General features: G+C 47.7%; 1 protein-coding gene across 1 annotated transcript in view; it reads right to left on the bottom strand.

Moving 5' to 3' along the window:
* LOC119382004 (uncharacterized) overlaps positions 1–23,676 on the bottom strand; it is a 118,069-nt gene that overhangs the window by 41,503 nt on the left and 52,890 nt on the right. Inside the window, exons 5-6 of the mRNA XM_037649747.2 lie at positions 10,551–10,718; positions 10,339–10,480 (exon numbers count right to left, since the gene is read on the bottom strand). Of these exons, the coding sequence (XP_037505675.1) occupies positions 10,339–10,480; positions 10,551–10,718 (310 nt within the window). The remainder of the gene's footprint in view (positions 1–10,338; positions 10,481–10,550; positions 10,719–23,676) is intronic.

Here is a 23,676-nt window from a genome sequence, read left to right as displayed (position 1 = left end):
TTTTTTTGTTTTGCATACACTAACGTACGCAACGCCAATTTTGGTACACATGAACTTAATAAGCCAACTGTGACAGCACTATGGTCTTTTCAATCATGACATCACGTAGACGACGTGATATTCCTGGCAGGGCATGCAGTTTAGCGACACCTTACAGTCACATCATGGAGTGCAGTTTTTAGTGTTCCAAAATTATTAAACGGCACCAGAGGACCATGTCCTTGGCATCGCCTGCTTCACATGCATGGAGTATTGAGAATACAATAATCTGGAATCATATTCTTTACGCACTCATGTCATACAATGCTGAGTTTTGAATACATCAAGTTGATAAGTATTCGGCAGATCTTACGCTTTGTCGGAATCAGTTCCACGGGAAGCACTCAGCAAGTACCTGTCTAGGTTGCAGTTTTTTTTTGCTTCCAGCCAAGCATTACTAGGCGGATCGACGTGTTTTGTAAGTACCGTAGTTGTGCGCACATCATGAGTTACACTGGCGTTTAAAGGGCAACTTATGGTCTGACGTAACGTCAGCACTCACATTAGAGCACAGAGCACAGGAGTCAGTATTATCGAAACGAAGTGCACTTTACGGTGCGATTATGTGAATAATATACGTAACATTAGTTAGCGTATTCCTGCCGGGTTCAGCAACGTTTGAATATTCGCAATGCCCATGAACTATAGCTGGCGCACCGTTAGATTCAAGATGGCGCCCGGAGCAGGGTTAACCCGTTTCTTAGCATGGTAACAGATAGGACGTGTGGGCGTACGGCCCGTGCCGCTTTCACCGGATGAAGCCATGAGCTGCACTGAAATAGATATGAGACCAAAATACTTTCCCAAACCATGGAAAGTGCAAAGTGCTCGCCGCCTAATTATTTTCTGCGGTGTGAAAGGTTATATTTCAGCTCCGTAACTGTGCATCAACGATGCTTTGCAAAATCCTGGGCGTGCTACAGAAGACAGCATGAACTAGAATTGACGTATGAACTGAACGGCACTCCGAGGTAGTACGTACCGAGCCTGCCTGACGGATTTGCCGCAGTAGTAGGCCGCTAGCGAGTAGCGCCATCGCTGCTGCACGGGACCACATGTTTAACGTGTTGATGGTTTCCAAACATATATTACGCCGTCGTCGTTACATGCGCACTCAGGAACGCGGAGTTGCTTCTTCAACGGAACACAAGCATCCAACATCCAAATCAGTAGCGCTATAATGACGCAGTCATGCTCAGACTCTAGCCGTGTGCAATTCACTTCACTAGGATATGCTGATATGTGTACGCTTTGGGCTATCATTAAAAGCGCGAGTTGCCACGTATTTTTACGAAATCTTCGCGCCTCGCAAGAACGAATCAGATCTCTCGTGTCACGGAGGGCCCGGTTTGTTCAGTGATTCAGGAAACATGTAAAGTCGTAGTGTACCTTTCATGCCAATGCGTTAACACTGAGGCTAGCACGGCCGAACAAGGGGGCGACAGCGTAGTGCTGCCATTTTGTCTTCAACTAACCCTCGTCGAGAGGATGCCCCTGAATTCCGCTCGGCTGCGCGACAGTTTATGGGCATTGAATAGCTTCCTAAATCATAGGAATACAAATGCAAAAGACTTCTATGAAAGCATAGCCAACACTGGAACCATACTTGACGTTTACCCGACATGACGCATGTATCATTAGAGTACATATGCAATGTTTATTGCCTTGTTATAAAACTAGACAGCAAGCACTGCAACTACAATTGACGTTGCACCAGCATTACGGCTGGAAATGGTATTTTTTCCAAAGAAATTTCAAGATGCAGGATGGCCCGAGATTGGCGAAACTCGGGATCTTTCCGAGCTCTGGCGACATCCCCTTTTGAACAAGCTAATAGTACGATAAGGTGAAATCCGTGCCTCAGCGCGCGCTCCGTTCCATTGGTTACGATGAAACGCGGCGTCACGTCAAGGGCGGTCGAGAAGGTTGGGTGGTGTCGTCAAACTAGAGGCACCTTCTTTCATTTGTTTGTCGTTCCACTGAATGCAGACGTGCACCCATGCAGGAAAAGTGGCAGAAAGCTCTACTAACTATATCTTTATGCGTGCGCGGGCCGTTTGAATTCATTTTCAAGCGTTTAATGTCTGCAGCAAGTATCCTTTAGAATAATCAGCACCGTGGCCTCCGAGATTAGTTCCGACCGAGCGCCTTACAACACCGCGGCTAGAGCTAATCGCCGAGGCCACGTGTATAATCATCATGGTCGGCTTGTACATTCTAGCGCGTTGCTCCGCCGGCGCGCGCCCTCGTCGTTCTCTTCTTCATCGTCTGCTCGGTCCCAGAGCACGTGCGCCCAGCTGATTAGCTAATTGGCTGGGCGGTATACCTAGCTAAGTCAGGATGTGCTGTGATACAGCTGATTAGGCCAAATTTTCCTAAGGTCGAGCTAACTAAGCCACGTCTTACTAAGACCATGCTAATGAAGTCGTGTAAAGCTAAGAACAAGGTAATTGAGATCATGATAATTAACATGATGCTAATTATGGGCGTGTAATTCGAACCAAGATAATCAAGACTTTACTCACCGAGACCGTGTTATTTAGGATCGTGCTAATTACCGTTATGCTAAATACCTATGTACTATTCAGTACCTTGCAAATTAAACCAGTGTAATTAATAGCGTGGTAATAAAACATAATTATTTAATGTTAATTATTACGACGGTAATTATGAGCGTGCTAATTAGGATCATGCACATTATGATTACGCTAATTACATCTGTATTATTCCGGACGTTGCGAATTAAACCTGAGTAATTAATGACATGGTATTAAAAACATTATCGATTAATGCTAATTAACACGACGATAATTAGGAGCGTGTAATTAAAACAAAAATAATCAAGTCCTTACTCACCGAGGACGTGTTAATTGAGATTGTGCCAATTATTGTTATGCTAATTACCTCTGTGCTTCATAATGTCGTGGTAATTAAAACATTAACAATTAAGAAAGGACTATCCATTATGATGTTAGTTAAGACCTTCCTTAGCAATAGCACCAATATTGAGACTGAACTGACACGGTGATTACTCCGAAGCAGACTGAGTAGACGAGCCACGTAAAAAGGTGGAGGAGGCTAGGTGACCACAAGCTCCTCCGATGGCCCCAGCCTTGCACAAGTAGTGCAAGCTGACCAAATTATTTTATATGCAAAGAAGCTGCTGAGTAGCGTCCAATGCATGAAACACTTGACAGGCACACCGGCACTTTGGCAGACACGAGTTGAACTGGGTCCTTTCCAGAATCAACGATTTTGTGCCCGAGTTCGCGCGTCAATCAATTTGCTTGACAGACGCCCGCGGCGAAGAGCGGGTCCGCCCACCGCGTTTCCTCTTGCCGAAGAGCAGTGCTCACGCAACAACGCCAGCGAGCGGCACGATTCACCTATGAGCTTAATCGCACAGACTATGCACACACGCACGAAGAACTAACGGTTATATCATCACGTGGCTACGGTGCCTCGCATTCAGTTTCACCGCTTTCACGACGTACCACTCACAGCTATGAAGCAAGTGCCCCTGGTGGTATCTGCGGCGAGAAATGTTACTATTACTTCTTTGCGGAGACACTGTTTCTACCGATTTGCTAATACAGAAGAATGTTCATACGTTTAATGTAACTATAGCAGTAACCTGCCCTTTAATTATCTGAAATATTCCAGAGAAGCGAAACGAGCTGCACCATAGTGCTGCGTGGTCGCCCTTGTTGCCTTCGAGAGTGGAAATTTCCATGCAATAGGTGGAACGAAAGAATATTCCGAAAGAGGACAAACGCCCACGAACTCGCCCGTGGGAGGCGCGATGATCAGTTGGCAAAAAGATAGCGCGACGATCACGCTGGCGTCGCTGCACTGTCAAAATGTTGACTGAGAGGCGTCGCTGACGCGTTCGCACGTGGTGTTCGTTTGAAAACCGCTGCAAATGCCGCGCATGCGTTTGTGACGCCATTCTCGTTCTTGTAGTCGTTTTTATCAACGCTGATATCGCGTGCTCCGCACTGTCTTCCTGTCATGACCGCCGTAATGCAAGCTCGGAGCAAACTCGTGTGCCCGAGAACCTCGGGCCATCCTGCATTGCACCCCTGGCGTTGCTCTGTTGTACAATACCTGACTGCCCCGCTGAGTTCTTGGGTTCAGCTCCTGCTGGCAGCATGATTTTTATTCTTTACATTCGTCGGGTCAACGCTGCCGATCTCGCTTTTACAGCGAAAGCTGTTATGAGATCATTTCACCGGCCCTTTTTGGCGCCGTAGTTGTCCGCCGCCGCCGCCGGTGTCCGTAACCAGTATCGCTCGAAATAAAAAAAAGAAATAAGAAAAAAATTCTAGGATGGAACGAAGTTCGAACCTGGGTCCTCTGCGTGGGAGCCCAGTATTCACCCTCTGAGCCATGCCGGTGCTTGAAACTGGCTTGCAAAAAGGTACTACAGGCTTCATGTTGGGAAGGAACCACATTAGCATATGCAATATAGCGTGGTAGAAGAGTAAAATAATCACCAAGCGTCGCACAACGCGAATTCTGTAACCAGGCGGCACACAATGCGAATTGCGCAACGAATAGGTTGTTGAATGCTTCCAACCCATTACAAAGGGCTCTGCCATAATTCTTCATCGTCATCAGGCATAGCATCAACTAAGAGCGCATAATACCTTACATGCGTTTAGCAGGTACCACGGCTCTCCGTAGAATGACGAAAAATGGCACAGTGCCTGCTGCCCTACTTCTCAAAAATTACAATGATTTATAGCGTAGTGGGTTCCTCGCAAGTGCACTTGTATTGGTTGCCAAGGAAGCCCATATGCGCATGATCCATTTCCTCGGGGTCTCAGTAAAATTACAATGATTTATAGCGTAGTAGGTTCCTCGCAAGTGCACTTGTATTGCTGGCCTAGGAAGCCCATAAACGCGTGATCCATTTCCTCGGGGTCTCAGTAAAGTTCTTCGCCCCCCCTTCTCTCTCCCACGTCAACGTATGTTATACAGCATGACGGGAGAGGGAAATAGCGACCGGGCGTCACCCAATGCAAATTACATAACTGGTGGGCCGCGTAAAGCTTCCAACCCATTACAAGGGGCTGAGCCATAATTCTTCATCGTCATCTGTCGTCGCGTCAATAAAGTGCACATAATGCCTTACAGACGTGTAGCTGGTGCCTCGCTTCTCCGCAGAATGACGAATAATGGCTTAGTAGGTGCTTCCGAACTTCACAAAAGCTGTGAATTATGGCGTAGTGGGTACCTTCCCAGTGTACTTGTATTGTAGCTCCAACAGAGCTTACAACGGGCTCTAGAAACGCCGCTCTTCCAGCTTTCGCTGTGACTGTGCTACGGTTTCAGCGCAGGCCTGGCGTTTTTTTCTTAACACTCTCGCATTTATATTTTCAATGTCTATTCTCGCCGTTAGCAGGTACATATATAAACTGTCAGTCTCTGTGTGAGACATACCTTTATACGGCGGCTCGTGGTATATGGGTATGTACCGCACGTGTCTGGAGGAAAGGGTTTGACGACGTCCGCGTCAAGGCTTTCTTGTCATTAATGTCATGAAGAGACAGTCATATTCGCGGAACCATCATACCCTCTCATGCCAATTTTGTTTTTCACGGATTTAAGCAGGCGACCACGGAAACACCCCGACGTAGGCGGATAGATAGACAGATAGATAGATAGATAGATAGATAGATAGATAGATAGATAGATAGATAGATAGATGGATGGATAGATAGATAGATAGATAGATAGATAGATAGATAGATAGATAGATAGATAGATAGATAGATAGATAGATAGATAGATAGATAGATAGATAGATAGATAGATACGCTCAACGTACCTTTGGTTGTCTAAGAAATGCTTTGCATTTAAAGCCACTGCGAGAGCACTCAAGCAGTGTAATGTATGATGACATGATTAACATGACATTTACGGGATTTGTGTCATAAGTTCATATTATTGTTCGCCATACACTCAAGTAATTTCACGGCAGTTTTGCTCGATAAATCAACTTAACGAAACAACCGCGACAGCAACAGGTCCATGTCATGTAGCCTTTGAAATATATTGCCACGTGGCCGTGACGTCGACGAAAGCCGCAGTCACCACGTCAGAGATGAAACTCTTTATTTGGCCGAACTTGTGGTCGGGAAACTGAAAGTCAAACTCCAGCAATACACTGATAGTGGCAAACAGAGCGTCGACCGTCGATCAACTGGCAAGCGGTCAAGCGCGTCGGGTTTTATACAGGCCCTATCGAACTTTCCAGCGATATCGCTGGTGGCGGCTTTATCTCCCGACAAAGCTGGAACGCTCGCGTGCGGCGCGCAGTCTTAACGGCACGTTCTAAAGCAATCGCGAAGCGCCTTACACATAGCTGCGCGGCCTACGCAGCGCGTTGTTCACAGGCTTTGTGAGTGAAGCTCCAACTCATGAAAAATAAGATGCGCGGCAATGCCTCCCTCTAAAAAAAGCATCGCCCCGATGCTTAAACACAGAACATGAAAGATGCAATTTTAAAGAAAACTAATGAAGCAAACAAACATTAAAGTCTTCATGTGCGTTAACGAGCATAGTGCGGTTTAAGGCGCACTACATGCACGACCTCGGGTCGACCTCGGCGCCTCTAAGAGTTCGTGATGCCTGCCGTCGGGGACAACCGCGTAGTCGCCGAGTGCGCCGAGACGTCGAAGTACCCTGTACGGCCCGACGTATCGTCGAAGAAGCTTCTCCCTCAGTCTGCGTCGTCGTATTGGCGCCAGACCCAGACACGGTCGCCGGGCTGGTACTCCACGAAGCGTCGTCAAAGATTGTAGCGACGGCTGTCGGTGTGCTACTGGGTCTTGATGAGTAGGCGGGCGAGCTGTCGAGCTTCGGCACGTTGTAAGTAAGCGGCGGCGTCGAGATTCCCTTCGTCGGTAACGTTGGGTAGCATGGCGTCGAGCGTCGTCGCCGGGATCCTTCCGCAGACCAACTTGTACGACGTCATCTGCGTCGTTTCTTGGACGACCGTGTTGTAAGCGAAGCTCAGGCACGCAAGGACGGCATCCCACGTCTTGTGCTCAACGTCGACGTACATGGCCAGCATGTGTGTGATTGTCTTAGTAGCTCGGTGAGGCCATTGGTCTGCGGGTGGTAAGTTGTGGTGCGGCGGTGGCTAGTCTCGCAGTATTTGAAGATCGCCTGAGTTAGGTCCGTAGTAAGGCGGTGCCTCAGTGTGATGAGGACCTCGTAACCGTCGTACCGTCTGCAACCGTCGTACCAATGTTGAGGTGCCTATATTCGTGGCTGAAGTTTGTCAGCACTACCTTTGCTTTGCCGTCACGCAGCTCGGCTATACCTCGTGCGACGCAAATTTGACGGTTCGGTAGTAGGTGCTGATTGCCCTCGACGACGCCTTCAAGGTTCGCAGGTTTTTCGGTGCCGACGGAAATAATGACGCTGGAGCGCGGCGGGACGGTCACCTGGTCTTCTATCACATTCAATGTTTGGTTACCTGACGTTGCGTGGGCGGGAGCGCTATGCCTGTGGTTAGTGTTATCGACTCAGACCTCAGGTCGATGACGGCGCCGTGGTCACTTATGAAGTCAATTCCAAGTACCACATCCCTGGAGCAGTTTTGTAGGATTACAAAGCTCGCAGGATAAGTCCGGTTATTGATGGTGACTCTGGCCGTGCAGGCACGAATGGGCGTTATCAGATGGCCTCCAGCGTTCCGGATCTCGGGGCCTTCCCAAGCAGTCCTAACTTTCTTCAACTTTGCTGCGAACGGCCCACTGATGACGGAATGGTCGGCTACTTTATCGACGAGAGCGGTGACGCTGTGGCTGTCCATCAGAACGTCGAGGTCGCTAGTTCGCCGTCTTGCGTTACGGTTACGTCACGGCGTCGGGTCACGGCTATGTCGGTTTGCACCGCTGTTTCCGCGTTGCGTCGTCAGGTCTTCTTCCACTCGCAAAGTTTCGTCTTCAGGACGCCGTCCGGCGTGCGGCGGGGGCTCGGAACTCCGTCGCAGCGTCGTCGTCGATGGCGGAGGATCTTCAGCATTTCGTCGTTCAGCAACCGCACCTCCATCGGTTGCTGCCCTTAATTTTCCGGATACGGGCTAGGCGACCAGCCCCTGTTTGGGACAGTGTACTGCCGGCGGTGTCGCGACAAGTAGCGGCCGGGTGACGGCGAGTGGAAAGGTCGTCGTTCTTGCCACTGTGTTCCGGTGAGGTAGTCATCGATGTCGCGAGGCTGTTCGCCTGGCTGCGGGCGCGGTGCGTTGACGGCAACACTGCGTAGCCCAATCTGTTGGTACTGGCAGTGGCGGTACGTGTGGCCGGCCTCCCCGCAGGGGTAGCAGAGCGGCCGGTTGTCAGGGGCACGCCAAACGTCGGTCTTCCTTGGTGCGTACCACGGGGCATAATGCTGGGCGACAGGAGGACGGTAGGGCGTCAGTGGTGGTGGCGGCGGCGGCGTCTGGCAGCCGAACTGATGCAGCGGCACGCCGTCTTGACGTGGGCGAGGAAGGGGGGTGGGCGTTGCGTCGGGCTGCAGCAGCGTAGTTCATGGCTTGCGGCTGAGGCTGTGGCGGTTCAAGGTTGCCCAGTGACTGCTGGATTTATGATCGAACGAGCTCTGCGATCGAGTCCACTTGAGGCTGTGGTGAGGGTAACAGCTTGCGAAGTTCCCCGAATGGTCGCTTGGATCGTTTCGCGCAGGTCGTCAGAGGCGAGGGCATGAACAGCTGGGCTGTCGTCAATCGAACGGCCATTGTACTGGCAGGTTCGCATTTCCAGCGTCTTCTCAATTGTCGTCGCTTCTGAGACGAATTCGTGGACTGTCGACGGTGGGTTCCGCATCAGACGAGCGAAGAGCTCTTGCTTTACCCCTCGCATGAGGAAGCGGACTTTCATGTCCTCAGGCATGGCAGGGTCAGCATGGCGAAACAGCCGGGTCATTTCCTCTGCAAAGATGGCGATGCTTTCATTTGGAAGTTGGACCCATGTCTCCAGCAAGGCTGCGACCCTTTCCTATCGGACGACGCTTGCGAACGTCTCCAGGAAAGCGTTGCGAAAGACGACCCAGGTTTGAAGGGTGGACTCCCAATTTCTCGAACCAGGTCCTTGCTGCGCCTTCAAGGTAAAAATAGACGTGGCGCAGCTTGTCCTCGGAGTCCCTGTTGTTGAAGGTTGAGACCCTTTCGAACGTCTCGAGCCAGTTTTCGGGGTCGTCGCTTGGTGATCCATGGACGATCGGCGGCTCTCTGGGCGGCTGCATCACGACAGCTGCAGGGGACGCTACGGCTGTCATCGTGCTCGTTGTGTTCGTCGCCGTGGCTCTTGGCTTGTCCGGTAGGAGCCAGTATTCGGGTTGCAAGCCTTGTAGCCTGCGGCTAGCTCGCTGTTGCACGAGGTCTTCGACGCCTTTTTCACGCTGTGGGCTTGGTTCCCGGCCCTTCCTAGGGTGTCCGGAACATCAAGGAAGCTGCACCTCCACCAGATGTCACGTGGTCGTGACGCCGACGAAGGCAGCAGTCAGCACGTCAGAGATGAAACTCCTTATTTGGCCGAACTTGTGGCCGGGAAACTGAAAGCCAAACTACAGCAATACAATGATAGCGGCGAACAGAGCATCGACCGTCGATCAACTGACAAGCGGTCAAGCGTGTCGGCTTTTATACAGGCGCGATCGAATTCTCCAGCAATATCGCTGGTGGCGGCGTTATCTCTCGGCAAAGCTGGAACATTCGCGTGCGGCGCGCTATCTTAACGGGACGTTCTAAAACAATAGTGAAGCTTCTTACACATCGCGGCGCGGCCTCCGCAACGCGTTGCCCACAGGATTTTTGGTTGAACCTTCAACTCATGAAAAATAAGACGCGCGACAATATTCATTGCACTCAGGATATATTAATATTCATATCACAATGTGCCATTTATGTTCGTCAAACACTTATGCACTGCCATGCCAGTCTTGCTATTTATCATGTAAAATTGGCGCGACAGCACGAAGCTGTGTGAAAACATTATGACGTCTGTGATGTGTATCACGCAATTTTCGTGCTGTGTAGTGTTATCTATGTTTGTGAGAAACTCATGCCATGGCATCTTTTTTGGTAGAAATCGAGTTAATGATCCTGCCGCCAAAGCCCAAAGACGTAAGTGGCTATAGAGACAGATAGATAGACAGATAGATAGATAGATAGATAGATAGATAGATAGATAGATAGATAGATAGATAGATAGATAGATAGATAGATAGATAGATAGATAGATAGATAGATAGATAGATAGATACGTTTAAAATGTCTTTGCTCACCCTATCGACCCTAACGTAGGTGTATTCATAGTACACTTTTTCGCAGTAAACTTGCCGACTTGAGGCACTGCCAGGTAGTCTGGTTGAGAATATTCCAGTTTTTATGCTGTTTCTCACAAGAAGACACTGATATTCTGGGCGGCTGTAAATATAAGTTACAGTCACTAAGTCCATAAAAAAACGTCGTTCTAAACGGATTAAAAATTTCTTACTTGTAAAAATTCGTAACTTCTCGCTGGCAGCAGGGAGAAAATTTGTACATGTAAGGCTTTTTAAACTTGTAACTCATCATGTAGCCAGTATTCCAGTCGCAATCTTTGGACCCAATGTGCCCGTAAGGCCATCTCTCAGCACCATCTCCATCGTGTGCACAGCCGAGACTGAAAGGGAAGAGGTCAAGGTCACAACTTTTACGACTTATACTGCAGTATATCCAATAACCGGAACATCTTTATAATATACAGCTGTAGTGTGGGATTCCTATATTGCGGCTAACAATAGAAAAGTAGGAAGGCTTTGAAGAAACTGCGCGTGTTTTGTGTATAATTTTTACAGCTGGCAGACGTTACATTCGCTACAATTTACAATACAAAATATGAAGTACGGGAAGGCTGAAAGTATGTTGTTTAAATTTCCACGATAAAACTGGCAATAACAAGAAATTTTACAGTAAACCAGCATCTAAACGGGCAGTTCGCTCATGTGATTCTGAAAAAAGTTTACGGTTTTAGAAATTGCACAGACGCATTCAAAAATTTAATTATTTCTCAATACAGCACCTTAATGACATTGTCTACCATCTGATATTGCGGAATGTATAACAACTGATTTATTTTTAAGTGCGCTCAGTAAGATACGCTAAACTCGTCTTTTTGCGATGCTTCGTATGTTTATTGTTTTTTCATAAAAAAGTGAAATATAAATTTCATAATGATTATATTGTATAACGACGCATTCTATTGTGAATAATAGAGCCCAGTTCTTTGTGTTCAGTGATGTTTCTCTGATAAGGGTGCCTTTTTAATGTAATATGTAGTTTTTCTTAATATTTTCCTTGTATAAAGGTCCATTTGATGGTAGAAAAGTAGTGTTTCTCTACGTTTCTTTAATATTCAACTTTTCACGATGTGTTTTGGGCTGTGTATGTCAGAATTGTTTTGGCAGAAAAAAAAATATATATTCCCGCTCCTGCTTAGTGCGCGGTACGCCGGCCTGCAGAATGTAATAAATATATGAATACTGTGAAACCGGTGGCATTTTAAAACGTCGCAGTCTGTTCCGGCAAAACGTACGCTTGGTTTCCGGAGTGGCTTTAATGCTGTCATTTACAAAGTACTGTGTTTATAAAATAGCACGCTCATTATCCTTGTTCATAGTTACCTAAAACATTAGCTGAAAGTTTTAGTTCTTAAGAACATTATTGGATTTTTAGTTGATAGAGTAAACATGTATCGTATATTTTGACGAGCGCGGGCATTTCAGTGACTGTGAAAAAAATACTAAATTATCTGTGAGATTTAGTAGCAGATTTTACACAAATTGATTGTTTCAATTTAACAAGATGTGGCAAACGTTCAGTGCGATGATGCAACTTGTCTATCCTCCAGGGAAAGTGTGCCAGCTACCGTGATCCTAAATAATGGTGTAGCTTAATGTTCAACTGGGCTGGCATGGTCGAGTGGACGTTGACCACATGGAACACGGAGCCCGAGTCACTTGTTGAAGAAGCTCTGTCGCGTACTAGTGATATTTTCATTGTGAGTTCGCTTATCATCACCGCTTTGTAAAACTCATGACAAGCCTCACCCTCTCAGCTTTATCGATGACAGTGGCCTTTCATATGTAACCACTGGAGGACGAGATGATTCAGTCCTTGGCCTAATATGCGTTAGTAGCTAGGAAACAGGTGACAGGTAAATATGACGTAATTTGTTGATATGCTTATCGAATCTAGTGGACAATCTTCTAAAGCGCAGACATTCTGCGTCATCCCCTCTTCGCACAAATGGCATACAGTTCACAACTATTTTTGTCATGCTATGAAGGGACATTTTCTTAACAGAGGGACATGAGAAAATTTCAGACAAAATTGCACGAGAAAAATTACACAAGTACTGCAACCATCCCCTAAGAAGGATCCATCCATCAATATTTCAATTAGGCGCGAGCTCTAAGAGCTGACAAGGACTTAAAATTGAGACTGTGAATACATTTGTTGGACGACACTTGGAAGAGCGCAACAGCGACAGTGAAGGCGAAGCACTCACTATCAGCACGAGCGGTGTTCTTTCAGAAAGGGGTCGAATAGGGCGATCAAATACAGCGTTAAAATGCATCGCTGAGATTACCCCGGGTACGGAAAGGGAGTCGCCTGGCGATCTAGCAGCTTGTCACTGTGAGCGGATCATGGTAGGTCTTCAGGAGCTCCACATTCACAATGTCGCGCCCTCGACGGCGCATGTCCGAGGATGGCTCAACAAGTTCTATCAGGTAGTTAACTGACGTGTGGGTTCAATGACGCGTCAACTGTATTCGTATTTGCGCAGTAGTTTTAACAGGAGGCAGTTGCAGTGGCGCAGATCGACAGCCATACGAGCTATCCCGGAAGGACAGTGGGCGCAGAATGGTGGTGTCACCGCAAATTTTCTTCTGCCGCTTTTGGTTATTTGCAGTAAAGGTCCGGGCCAGATCGCAACACCATTCATGTGTGGCTGTGGCAGAAAAACACGAACACTCAGAAGGATCCACCTAGTATGAAAGAATTGTGTCAATTATCTGCGACGAGTCCCGGCCCGTGCAGTAAGAAGCTGCCAAAAAAGCGGGAGTGCTGTGACGGGCGGCATTGTTGGTGTATGTGGCGAAGGGTAGAATGGCATCCCAATTCGCGTGGTAAGCGGTGACGTAGATTAAGAGTATGCCGCCGAGCGTACGCTTAAAGCGTCCTGCGAGTCTAACCGACTGCGTGTGGTAAGCAGTAGTTCTGCGCTGGACAACGTGACACTTCATGTTTAATTAAGAAGCGCGAAGAAAAAGAAAACGGGCGAAGCAGAGAATGCACAATGAGAGGCGCTTTCTAACGACTGATTTTTTTACACAGTACGTTGCAAAGTGGGTCGCGGCGACGAACATCACCGGGCCATTCGCTCGGTGCGAGAAGAGGAGTTTGCTGGGCGGCGATTTGACGCATGGCAGATGGCTCTGTACGGGATCGAAGTTCCAGGGGCATTTTAGGGGGATCGAAGTAGCTTTGAGGGCACAGCACCTCCACAGATTTGTACACACGCTTAGTGGACGACACTCCGAGCAGCGCAATCGCGAGATTCAAAGTGGCGCGCGAACTCTTAGTACGAGCGGCGTTCGTTAGAAAGGAGCCGAATAGGACTGCCCACTAGAAGGCACTGGAGAGGACGACCCACTACAGAGGCCCAACACTTCGCTACAAGATCAATGTTTAGCAATGTTCACTTGAGCATAGCAACTTAAAATGCAGCTAAAGTGGTTGCTTGGGCGAGTTGGTGCGACATACTTCACATAAAAAACAGCGCTAAAAAACGGCGGACAAGAGAAAGGAGGACACAGACCGCAAATAACTTACAAACAACTTCGCCCCGACATCCTGCTGCTGTTCGTCGGTTTCAAGCGTTCGCAAGAGCACGGATGCGGTGGCAGAATTTCATTGGCGACCGATGCTGACAGAACTTCGAGCCTCGCTGCCAAAAAAAGTCTTCCCCTTGCAAGGACGGACTTCATTCTTCGGTCAATGTGTTTCTACCTGAGAACATTCGCAGTGTGCTGGGCCGTGGCCCCAAGTATGCTGTTGAGCCAAGAAAATCAAGGGTGGAACTTCGGGGCCCTGTCCGCAGCATTTCAAGGAAGGCATCTGCTGACTGTGCCGAGAGGTGTGTTTCCGAGGGTTTGTACATTCTTTGTAACAATAGAGCAGGGTTAAGCAGGGTTCCTGTCAAGTAAGTAGAATTCTTCTTGAAGGAAAAGTCATTGTCCTTGGTAGCAGCAGAGAAGGAGGGAGGTTTTGTTATTATTCCGAATGATCGCTATAAGAACAAAGTGAGTGAAACTATTTTGTCTGTTTTTGAGCCCCAAGTTACTGTGTCGCTTCCGAAGGTTAAAACCGAGGCAAAAAGTCTGTGTAAAAGGCTGAATCTTGATGGTTTGGTAAAAGAGATTGATGGTGGGAAAAATCTTAGCATGGAAATTTTCTTTAACGCAAAAACGCACAAGGTTAACTGTCCTTTCCGTGTAATAGTTTCGGAGGCTAACTCGTGGCAGAACACGCGGGCACAATTTCTTCAGGGTAAACTGAAGCAATAAATATTGACTATCCGTTCCTAGCTAAGAGCTCCGATGATGTGATTTCCGTGCTGAAAGATAACAAATTTACTGGCTACCAGGCATGCTCTATTGATATTAAAGATTTGTATTATAATTTGCCACACAACGAGCTTCTAGTTTGCATTCGCAACTGCATTGACAGCTTTGGCATCGTGACTTATCAGAATGTGGTGGGCATATCTGTTGAAGGGTTCATGGAACTGCTTGATAAGTACCTTAGGTCGACATCTGCAGCGTGGGATGATCATATTTCTTTGCAACGTCAAGGGGTATGCATTTGATCATGCCTTGCACCCATTTTAAGTGATTTATTCTTAGCAAGCCTTGATCGTGCCATTCAGGAACGCTTAGAAAGCACAAATGTTAAGAAAGCATTCCGCTATGTTGACGATTTCTTCGTATTGTTTCAAGCTGAAGCCTCGTCGGTCACAGCCTCCTTGACTGGTATTTTAGAAACTTTTAGTAAGTGCCTCTCTCCGCTTGGTTTGTCCCATGAAGTTCCGGACAGAGGAACCATTCGGTTCCTAGATTTGATGTTAACGCTACGTCCTACCCACGTGTGTTGGGCATATGAACCGCCCGCAAACAAGCCAATCTTTCTTTTTGGGTCGGCACACTCAAAAGTGGTGAAGCGCGCTATTGCGAAGGCTTGCTACACACACGCACTGCGAAGGTCTTGCCATCACATGATTCGGTGCAACTTTAGTCAGCAAACTGAACGCCTCACTGAGGCTGGTTTCCCGATGTATGTGTTGACCGCCGTTGCTGAGCGTCTGCTCAGGGAAATCAGAATGAACACAGAGACTAGTGCTCGCACCCGTGCAAAGGAAAAGGGACGTGGTAAACGAAACTTTGTCGGTATTCCCTATATCCACGGCGTCACCCACAACCTCAAAAAAGTGGATACTAGGCGCGAAGTTAACTTGGTTTTTTTCGGCCCCAGAAAGGCTGGCTAGGCTGTGCAAGGTCCTGAATCCTGGTTCCAGGGGAGAGCGAGCATGCCAGACCAGGCATCGGAGCAAGTTCGTTCCATGCATTGAAGGGGTGTTATATTCTCTACCCTTGTCCTGTGGCAAAAAGGTACATAGGCCAAACAGGCCGGTGTTTAAATGAGCTGCTGAAAGAGCACGCTCACAATGTCGCTTCTACGGTGTCGGGACACCTCGGCATTCATTGCCGAGACTGCGGCTTTTATCCCGACGTCCATCATTGTGCAGTGTTTAAGCGTCAACGGGAACAGATGATGCGCGAAATTTACGAGGCTGCGGAAATGGCTAGGCTGGGCGGTGCGTGTGTCAGCAGGCCTTCAATTGCCTTATCACAAAAAGAAATTGATTTTCTTCAGAACGCTTGCACACGTGAGGCTCACAGCGTGCTATCACGATGATTGTGTTCCATAGTTTTTCACTCTTTTTATCTTTTTATTGTTCTTCCTATATTTGTCAGATACTGCACAAGTATATGTTGTGCGGTGCTGGCAAATAAATCATGTTGTAAGTCAGCGCCGCCGTCTGTGTCCTCCTTTCTCTTGTGCGCCGTTTTTTAGCACTGTTTTTTATGTGAAACTTAAAATGTTTCCTAATAAAGTGGTAGAAAGCGCTCACGAATTCCCAGGAATGAACGCCGCCTTCATTGGTTTTGTAGGATAAGTGCGGAAAATGCAGTGGGTTCCCGGTCACGATGTAATGCAATGCATGTACTTTTATGCAACCCATGCTGGACTGCCCTTGTCAGAATACCGACCCGAGCTTAATCTTCCATGAGCGTACATGTTGATCTTGTCTTTCGTAGACCTTAATTACGCCGCATTTCACGATTCGCAGCGTTGCAAATACGAAGTGCGAACATATGTGACTTCACCTTTTACAGCGAAAGCTGTTATGAGATCACAACAAGGGCCCTTTTTGGCGCCGTAGTTGTCCGCCGCCGCCGCCGGTGTCCGTAACCACTATCGTTCGAAATGAGAAAAAACGAAATAAGAAAAGATTTCCAGGATGGAACGAGGTTCGAGCCTGCGCCCTCTGCGTGAGAGCCCTGTACTCTACCTCAGAGCCAAGCCGGTGCTTGAAACTGCTTTGCAAAAAGATTCTACACAGGCTTCATGTCGGGAAGGAACCACATTAACATATGTAATCAAGCGTGGTAGAAGGGTAAAATAAGAACCAAGCGTCACACAACGCGAATTCTGTAACCAGGCGTCACACAATGCGAATTGCGTAACGAGTGGGTTGTTGAATCTTTCCAAACCATTACAAAGGGCTCTGCCATAATTCTTCATCGTCATCAGCCACAGCATCAACAAAGTGCACATGATGCCTTAAAGGTGTCTAGCAGGTACCACGGTTCTCCGCAGAATGACGAAAAATTGCATAGTGGCTGCTTCTCTACTTCACAAAAATTATGATGATATAAAGCGTACTGGGTTCCTCGCAAGGTCACTTCTATTGGTTGCCAAGGAAACCCATAAGGCTCCCATGATCCATTTCCTCAGGGTCTCAATAAATTTAATTCCCTCTCTATATCTCTTTCTCACGTTAGCGCATGTTATAAAGCGTGGTGGGATAGTGACATAACAACCGGGCGTCACACAATGCTAATTAAGTAACTAGTAGGTGCTTTGAAGCTTCCAACCCATTACAAAACGCTCAGTCATAATTCTTCTTTATCATCAGCCGTCGCATCAAGAAACCGCTCATAATGCCTTACAGATAGTACCTCGCTTCTCCACAGAATGACGAGTAATGACGTGGTGGGTGCTTCCCAACTTCACAAAAATTATGATTTTTGGCGTAGTGGGTACGATGCTAGTGTACTTGTTTGTATTAGTAGCCAGAAGAGAGGTTGTAACGGGCTCTAGAAATACCGCTCTTCAAGCTTTCGCTGTGACTGTGCTGCGCTTTCCGCGCAGGCCTGGCGTTTTTTTATTTTTTTGTTGCCACGTTTGCCATAAGTGTGTGCCAATCGGAGATTTAGTGGGTTTAGTCCGGTTCATCGTTTCAGAATGTTCTAGGTAACGCGCTTTCTGGACTGCAGTCTCCAGGCGGCCTCTGTGCGCATGGGGCATCTGATTACTCGATTCTGCCTGCTGTCATCGTCGTAAAACCTCTGGTTGCCAAGCTCAGGCTTCATTTGTCAAAGCGTCTGTCGGCATTTGACGTGCAGGCCGTGTACATCAGTTCTGTGAGCTCGCAAAATTAGCGATGACGTCAACACGTCTCTTATCTCGCTGGCTCGTACGTTTTACCAGCAGCCAACTCTTGCCAAAGCAATCAAGCAGTGAAGTGCGGATTGGCATCTTGGTGAACTGAGTATTGCAGGTTCCGCAACGATGCCCAGATTATTTGCTAAGTATGCGTTTTTATGGGAAAGCTGCAAGAGAATCTCTCGCAGCAGCTGGATGGCCTCATTGTCTCGCATACACGAATTATCCTATGATCCCACTGCTTAGAACAACTCATCTAAGCAGCTCTCAATGCTAGCCAATTGCGCCCTACTTCCTTCGATGTACTGACGCAAACGTGTCTTAACAAATTTCAACTGTTTCTTTCCTTTGCGCGAATTAATTATGGAGTTATTCAAGCAACACGTCCTTATCTAAAGCAGCAGCTGGAAAATCTGTGCTACCTTTTTCCGCTAACACAAACAACTAATCCCTGAGTCACCTTCGGCACGTTGGATTCACAATCATCGACTAAGTGTGGCTGAACGGTTTCCCTCATTGCTTTTTCGAGCTTATCTACAAATATCTAGGGACGAGCTGGTTACTCAAAAACAAGGCATTGAAGATGCCTCAGAATTATCACGTGGTCGTAACGCTGACGATGGAAGTACTGGGCGTGTTTAAGATGAAACTCTTCATCAGGGTGAAGTTGTGCCGGAAAATGAAAACTCAAAATACAAGCGATACACGCTGTGCACTCATAGCTGCAAGAACAGTCGTCGGCCATCGAGTAATCTGCCAAGCGGTAAAGCGTGTCGGCATTTTTACATGTGCCATCGAAGATTCCAGCATTATCGATAGTGGCCACGTAAGTTTCACAATAAACTCTATAATTTACGCTCTGCGCGTAATCTCATCGGAATTATCTACAACAATCTGGAAGGTTCCCAGTCATTCCGGCGCGGGTTGCGCAAGGCAACAGTTACACGTGTAATGGGCTGGTAGCATAAATAAGAAAAGATGGCTGATCCCTCTGTCATAGGAATCGGTATAACGCGAAAGTTAAACGTGTCGTCACAGAAGTAGTTGATTGTTTATAGAGCATTGGTATATGACAGCTTGGTATAGATAGCTTGGTATAGCTTGGTATAGATATAGCACCGCTTGATGTGGAGGCACTCACGTTGACGCCTAGTGGCACATCTCCATACCGATGGCTAACGCCATGATCGTGATTTAACCCTTGCAATAGCTGAAATTATACACATATATGTGGACACTGCATATGGTGAATCCCGCGCAAACTTGGCATCAACAAGCGCATAGTAAACACTGAAACACTGATACTCGACATGCACTCCTTCAAAGCGTCCTGGAACGCGAAGAGAAACGCGACGAGCGTCGTGTCTTCCCTCTAGCCTGGCTGCTATTTCTCACAGGGCGCATGCGGAACGCGGTGCGACAGCCAGGCAAGCGTCGGAGAGCTCTTTCCGATTATGGATGGATGCTGTCAGCGAGGCTTGGGCTAAAGCCACCACCTCGCGGAGTGTTATAGCGTTGACGAAATTATTCTTTATTGGAAACGCGCCGAATGGGATGGTCCTAGCAACGGCGCGTTCTTTCTTTTTTTTTCGAGCCTCGTGGCACACATGTCACCGCCCCGTTATAAGGGGACGCTCATAGCATCCATCCATCTATCCAAGAGCACTGAGAGAAAATTGTGAAATATAAAAGGCGCGTTCACATAGCCACCGTTATTTCATATGGCGGTAGCTTAGTGGGCTAAACGCCCGCCAGCCATCGTCGCGGACCTAGAGGTCATGGGTGCGACTCCTATCGATGCAACTTTTTCTTATAGATTTTTTTGCATTTGACCGCATTCATTTTGCTGACGTATTTCCGTGACCTGAATACGTCATGGAACTCTTGGTGGACCCCGGCATAAAACACTTTCGTGTACAAAAAGAACAGAGTGGGTTTGGCAATATGCTTGCACGTTCACTAATAGGCACTTATAGCTGAGCGTCGCTTAGACTCAGCCCCGCGCAGAGTAGCGTCTCGATAGAGCGCAAAGAACTGCACAGATTTCACGTTTTTGATGAGACGCACTCGTCTTGGCTTCCCAAGCGGAGCGAGAGGTGCGATATATGCTCCGCTGCTCGCACGATCGTTCTGCGCAAGCGCTCTAGAGTCCCTTCTACTCGTTTGTGCGTAAAACGCTAGCATACGCTGGTCTGATCGGAGCGGATCGTAAACGCTCAGCTAAAAGTGTTTAGTGGACCTCACCACCGCTCGTTACTGGACTTCATACACGAAGCAAATTTGTATGTGTATTTCTGAATCAATAATTATTATGCCTAAGGGCAGACATTCGAAAAAGAACTGCCAGTTGGGCGTGCTGGTATACATTCAGGATGGTGGAGCGCTAAAAGAAACAGAGACTTATGAAGGACACGGGACACGGCGCTACTAGCAATTGAGCTTAGTAGCCAGCCATCCATATTGCTATCGTTATGTGAAGTTGCTTTATCAGAGAGCAGGTAAAATGGAATGCGCTTGTTCTCTTGGTAGGAGTGCATGCGCGTTTTTTTTATCTTTTGCCTGATTGTTTCTTTTATGACCACGTGTTAAAATTTTTCGCTTTAATGTTGACGTACATTTTATATATATGAGGAATTTGTTTTTCTAAAATAAACTCAGATGCTTGCCTATAATACACTATGATGGCTCGTGTTGACTCTGGCACGAACTTCCTCATCGCAACCTTTTTCTTCCACAAAGTCATTCTATCCTGGACTCATCGGTTCGATAGAGACGAACAGAAGGAGCTTCTGTAGCGGAAGATCTGTGATTCGCTACGAAGATGTCATCTGGCAATGCTATGAACAGCACGTGGCACAGCAACGTCGAGAAAGACTACTTGTTAGCACAAAGTTCCTCCAGGCCCCAAATGCTGCGGATTACATGTTCGCCTCAATTGGCAGAAGTAACAGGAGCGATTTCTAGAAGCCTCGAGATCTACTGCTGCACCATGCACTTCTCTACAAAAACCTCTCTTCAGGATATCCAATGCATCCGCGTAAAGGTACGTGCACACTAGCGGAAAACATCCCACGGCAACGTCCCGTTCGTCGGCACTACCACGTGACAAGCAGTGGTGGTCTTTTCATGCGCGGCAGTAACGTGACAGGAATGGTGGTCTCCAGCCTATAGTGAACTAGAACCATGTTCTAGTTCACTATACGCTAGCGTGCCGGCTCGCGTCTCTTCCGCGACCGATGCAGTGAGGTGGAGTGGAAGAGGAGAACTCACTGACTGAGCCCATGTCGCGTTGTGGTGTCGTCGTCCGTGTGATGATGAAAAAGAGGTCTGTTTGCCGGCGGCGGCAGAGAAGATACCGTGGGGAGTGATTCGCTCCAAGGGAGGCAAAGCTTGACGCTCCACGGAAAAACTAGTGAAAAGTTGTGTCCTGCGAGGGGTGAGCTACACGCGAAAAAACACTGTACTGCTATTGTTTTCGCATATTAGCACGGTTCAGTTGTAGATCAGCCCGCTATAGCTGCCTCTGCGTCTCCTTTGAAAAATTGCCGCATGTTGCTAAATTTCTTTCTAGATGTGACATTCCCACTGCGATAGATGATCTGGTCGAACATCTCCCTGGAATTACTCCACTCCCTAGAGAAAGTGTTAATTGTCAGTTTCAAATGCCTGGCTCGTGGCATTTCAAGAGGTTCTATGGCTACAGGCGCGTCGCTTACATCAATAGGCGATGACGCTGAATTGGTTTCGGAATGCAGCGGCGGTTGCTCTGGAGATCGGCTAAGTGGCAAGTCGCGTTGTTCTCAAGCAGCTACGGTTGCTTATATCGCCCCGAAGTCCTTGTCACTTGTACGGCTCTATGGCTTATATAAGTTTAGTGTTCACCTTGCCGTTATTAGTCTACAGCCTTTCGTGATGAAGCCAATCTGTTGCGGCTTTTCGGCGTCATTTTGAAGTAGCGTACTTAGCTATTGTAATAGTTTATTGTGCTGGGGCTTAGCGGGGTGCTCTCCGACTTGAGATTATTAGTAGTGGTCGGCTGATCTGTGGGCCTCTGTAGTTTTCGTCTCATGTTCCAATCACTAGCCACCGGCGATGTCGCTTCGGGCTACATACCGGTAGTCGCCAGCTGCGTTGGTAAAGTTTGGTGAGGGGGCACGGTTGCCTCTAAACGTTCATGAAAAAGTGAGGGCACATTACCGAAATATTTTTTCCGAACTTGTTGCGTATCTTATGCGGTGATCCGGTCAGACACGCTAGCGCGCATAGTATTGAACTTTCGGCAAGAGTATCACGGTGACTTTGCACTGTTCGGTCTGCGCCAGAAACACAAGTATGGTGGCCCACGAATCTGCCATCTTGACGGCTGTGCCCTACCACCATGTAGGCGCTGAATTAGGCAGAGCAGGCGAACTCAGCACGCCGAGCACAGTAAAATTGTTGTTGAGGAGCCCTCTTTAGGAGCCAATCTCTTTAAGCTGCCCTTAAAACGTTCATGTTGAAGCAAAAAGCTTTTAAGCGCACATAAAACGAGGACCGAAGATTTAAAAACTTGACACGACTTCACACGAAAACTTGAAACGAGCGCTATGTACTGCCGTGGAGGCATGCGAGTAACAAAAATTTATAAACCGTTAAGCTTAAATGCGATAGCGATATCTGCACGCACGCACACGAACACACACACACACACACGAAACGTATAGTAGAGGTAAATGTTTTCGCCCTCTTCAACAGCACTTTTATGACAACAATGTCTTGTGTGTCCAAAGTATACGGGTGAGTATCGTCTTGCCAATCACTAGTCTGCCTTTGCTTCTCTGTAGACCCAAACCGTGCCGCAAGGAGAGCCGAAGTGCGGGTTCCCTGCGGCTAATATCTTTATTTGCATCTACCTCGAATTTTCGCTCACAGCCAACGCTGTTTTTTACGCTCGCTACCAAAGAAGCCGCCGTCGACACCGGAATTTCCGCGAAATGAGCTCTTTAACGCTATCGCGGGCACGACGTAAAAGTATCTATATACCTTTGGATAGTGGGGGCCTCAGCGTCCCGACGCGTAATACAACGCCTGCCTGTACGCATTGTCGACTAGACCTCGTATCTCAAACCTCATGGCAGCGAGCTATCAGAGGAACGTGATGTATCCGCGACTATCTTTCTTTTTCATTTTATTTTAATACTTCTGCTGTTGGCAAACGTGCGCCACCGCACCGTTTGCTCCATGGAAAAAAACGTTGAAACTTGAACGCTCGAACTCGAGCTTGCGCGCCATGTCTTATTGCGACGAAGAAAATAACGCCAAAAGAATAATAAATGTGTTGTGCTGCATTGCGTCAGTGAGCATGCAGAGTGCGGAGGTCGTTAACCAGCAAGCTTTACGTAACTTAATAACAGCGATTACCGCTTAACTTCGTGACGGGCTTCGTAGCACTGGTGCTGTATCCGATGTAACCATCGGCGCCATTGTGTGACGTCAGTCAAGTACGCGAAATTCGGACGTGTCGGTCGCGCTCGCCGTTTTCGTCTCCTCTCGCTTTGTTTCGTTCTCTGCGAGTGCCGTGATTCAAGGAAATTATGAACGCAGCTGTGAAGAAGCTACTTCGCGGCATGTTCAGCACTCGTGTACCTGCATGCAAGTACTACGTTCCTTTCAAGTGACTGTTAGTGGCTGTTATACGCGGACTGGAGGTAGGCCTATAGTCCCGTAAGATTTCCTGCGGAGAAATAGACGTCTCAGTTCGGGTGCGAGACTCTCGCAGCTTCATTTCTGTTTAGATGGAGGGACGG

The sequence above is a fragment of the Rhipicephalus sanguineus genome, chromosome 2 (assembly GCF_013339695.2).
Source record: "Rhipicephalus sanguineus isolate Rsan-2018 chromosome 2, BIME_Rsan_1.4, whole genome shotgun sequence".
In the NCBI taxonomy this organism is placed as follows: domain Eukaryota; kingdom Metazoa; phylum Arthropoda; class Arachnida; order Ixodida; family Ixodidae; genus Rhipicephalus; species Rhipicephalus sanguineus.
This window is presented reverse-complemented; position numbering and strand designations above follow the sequence as displayed.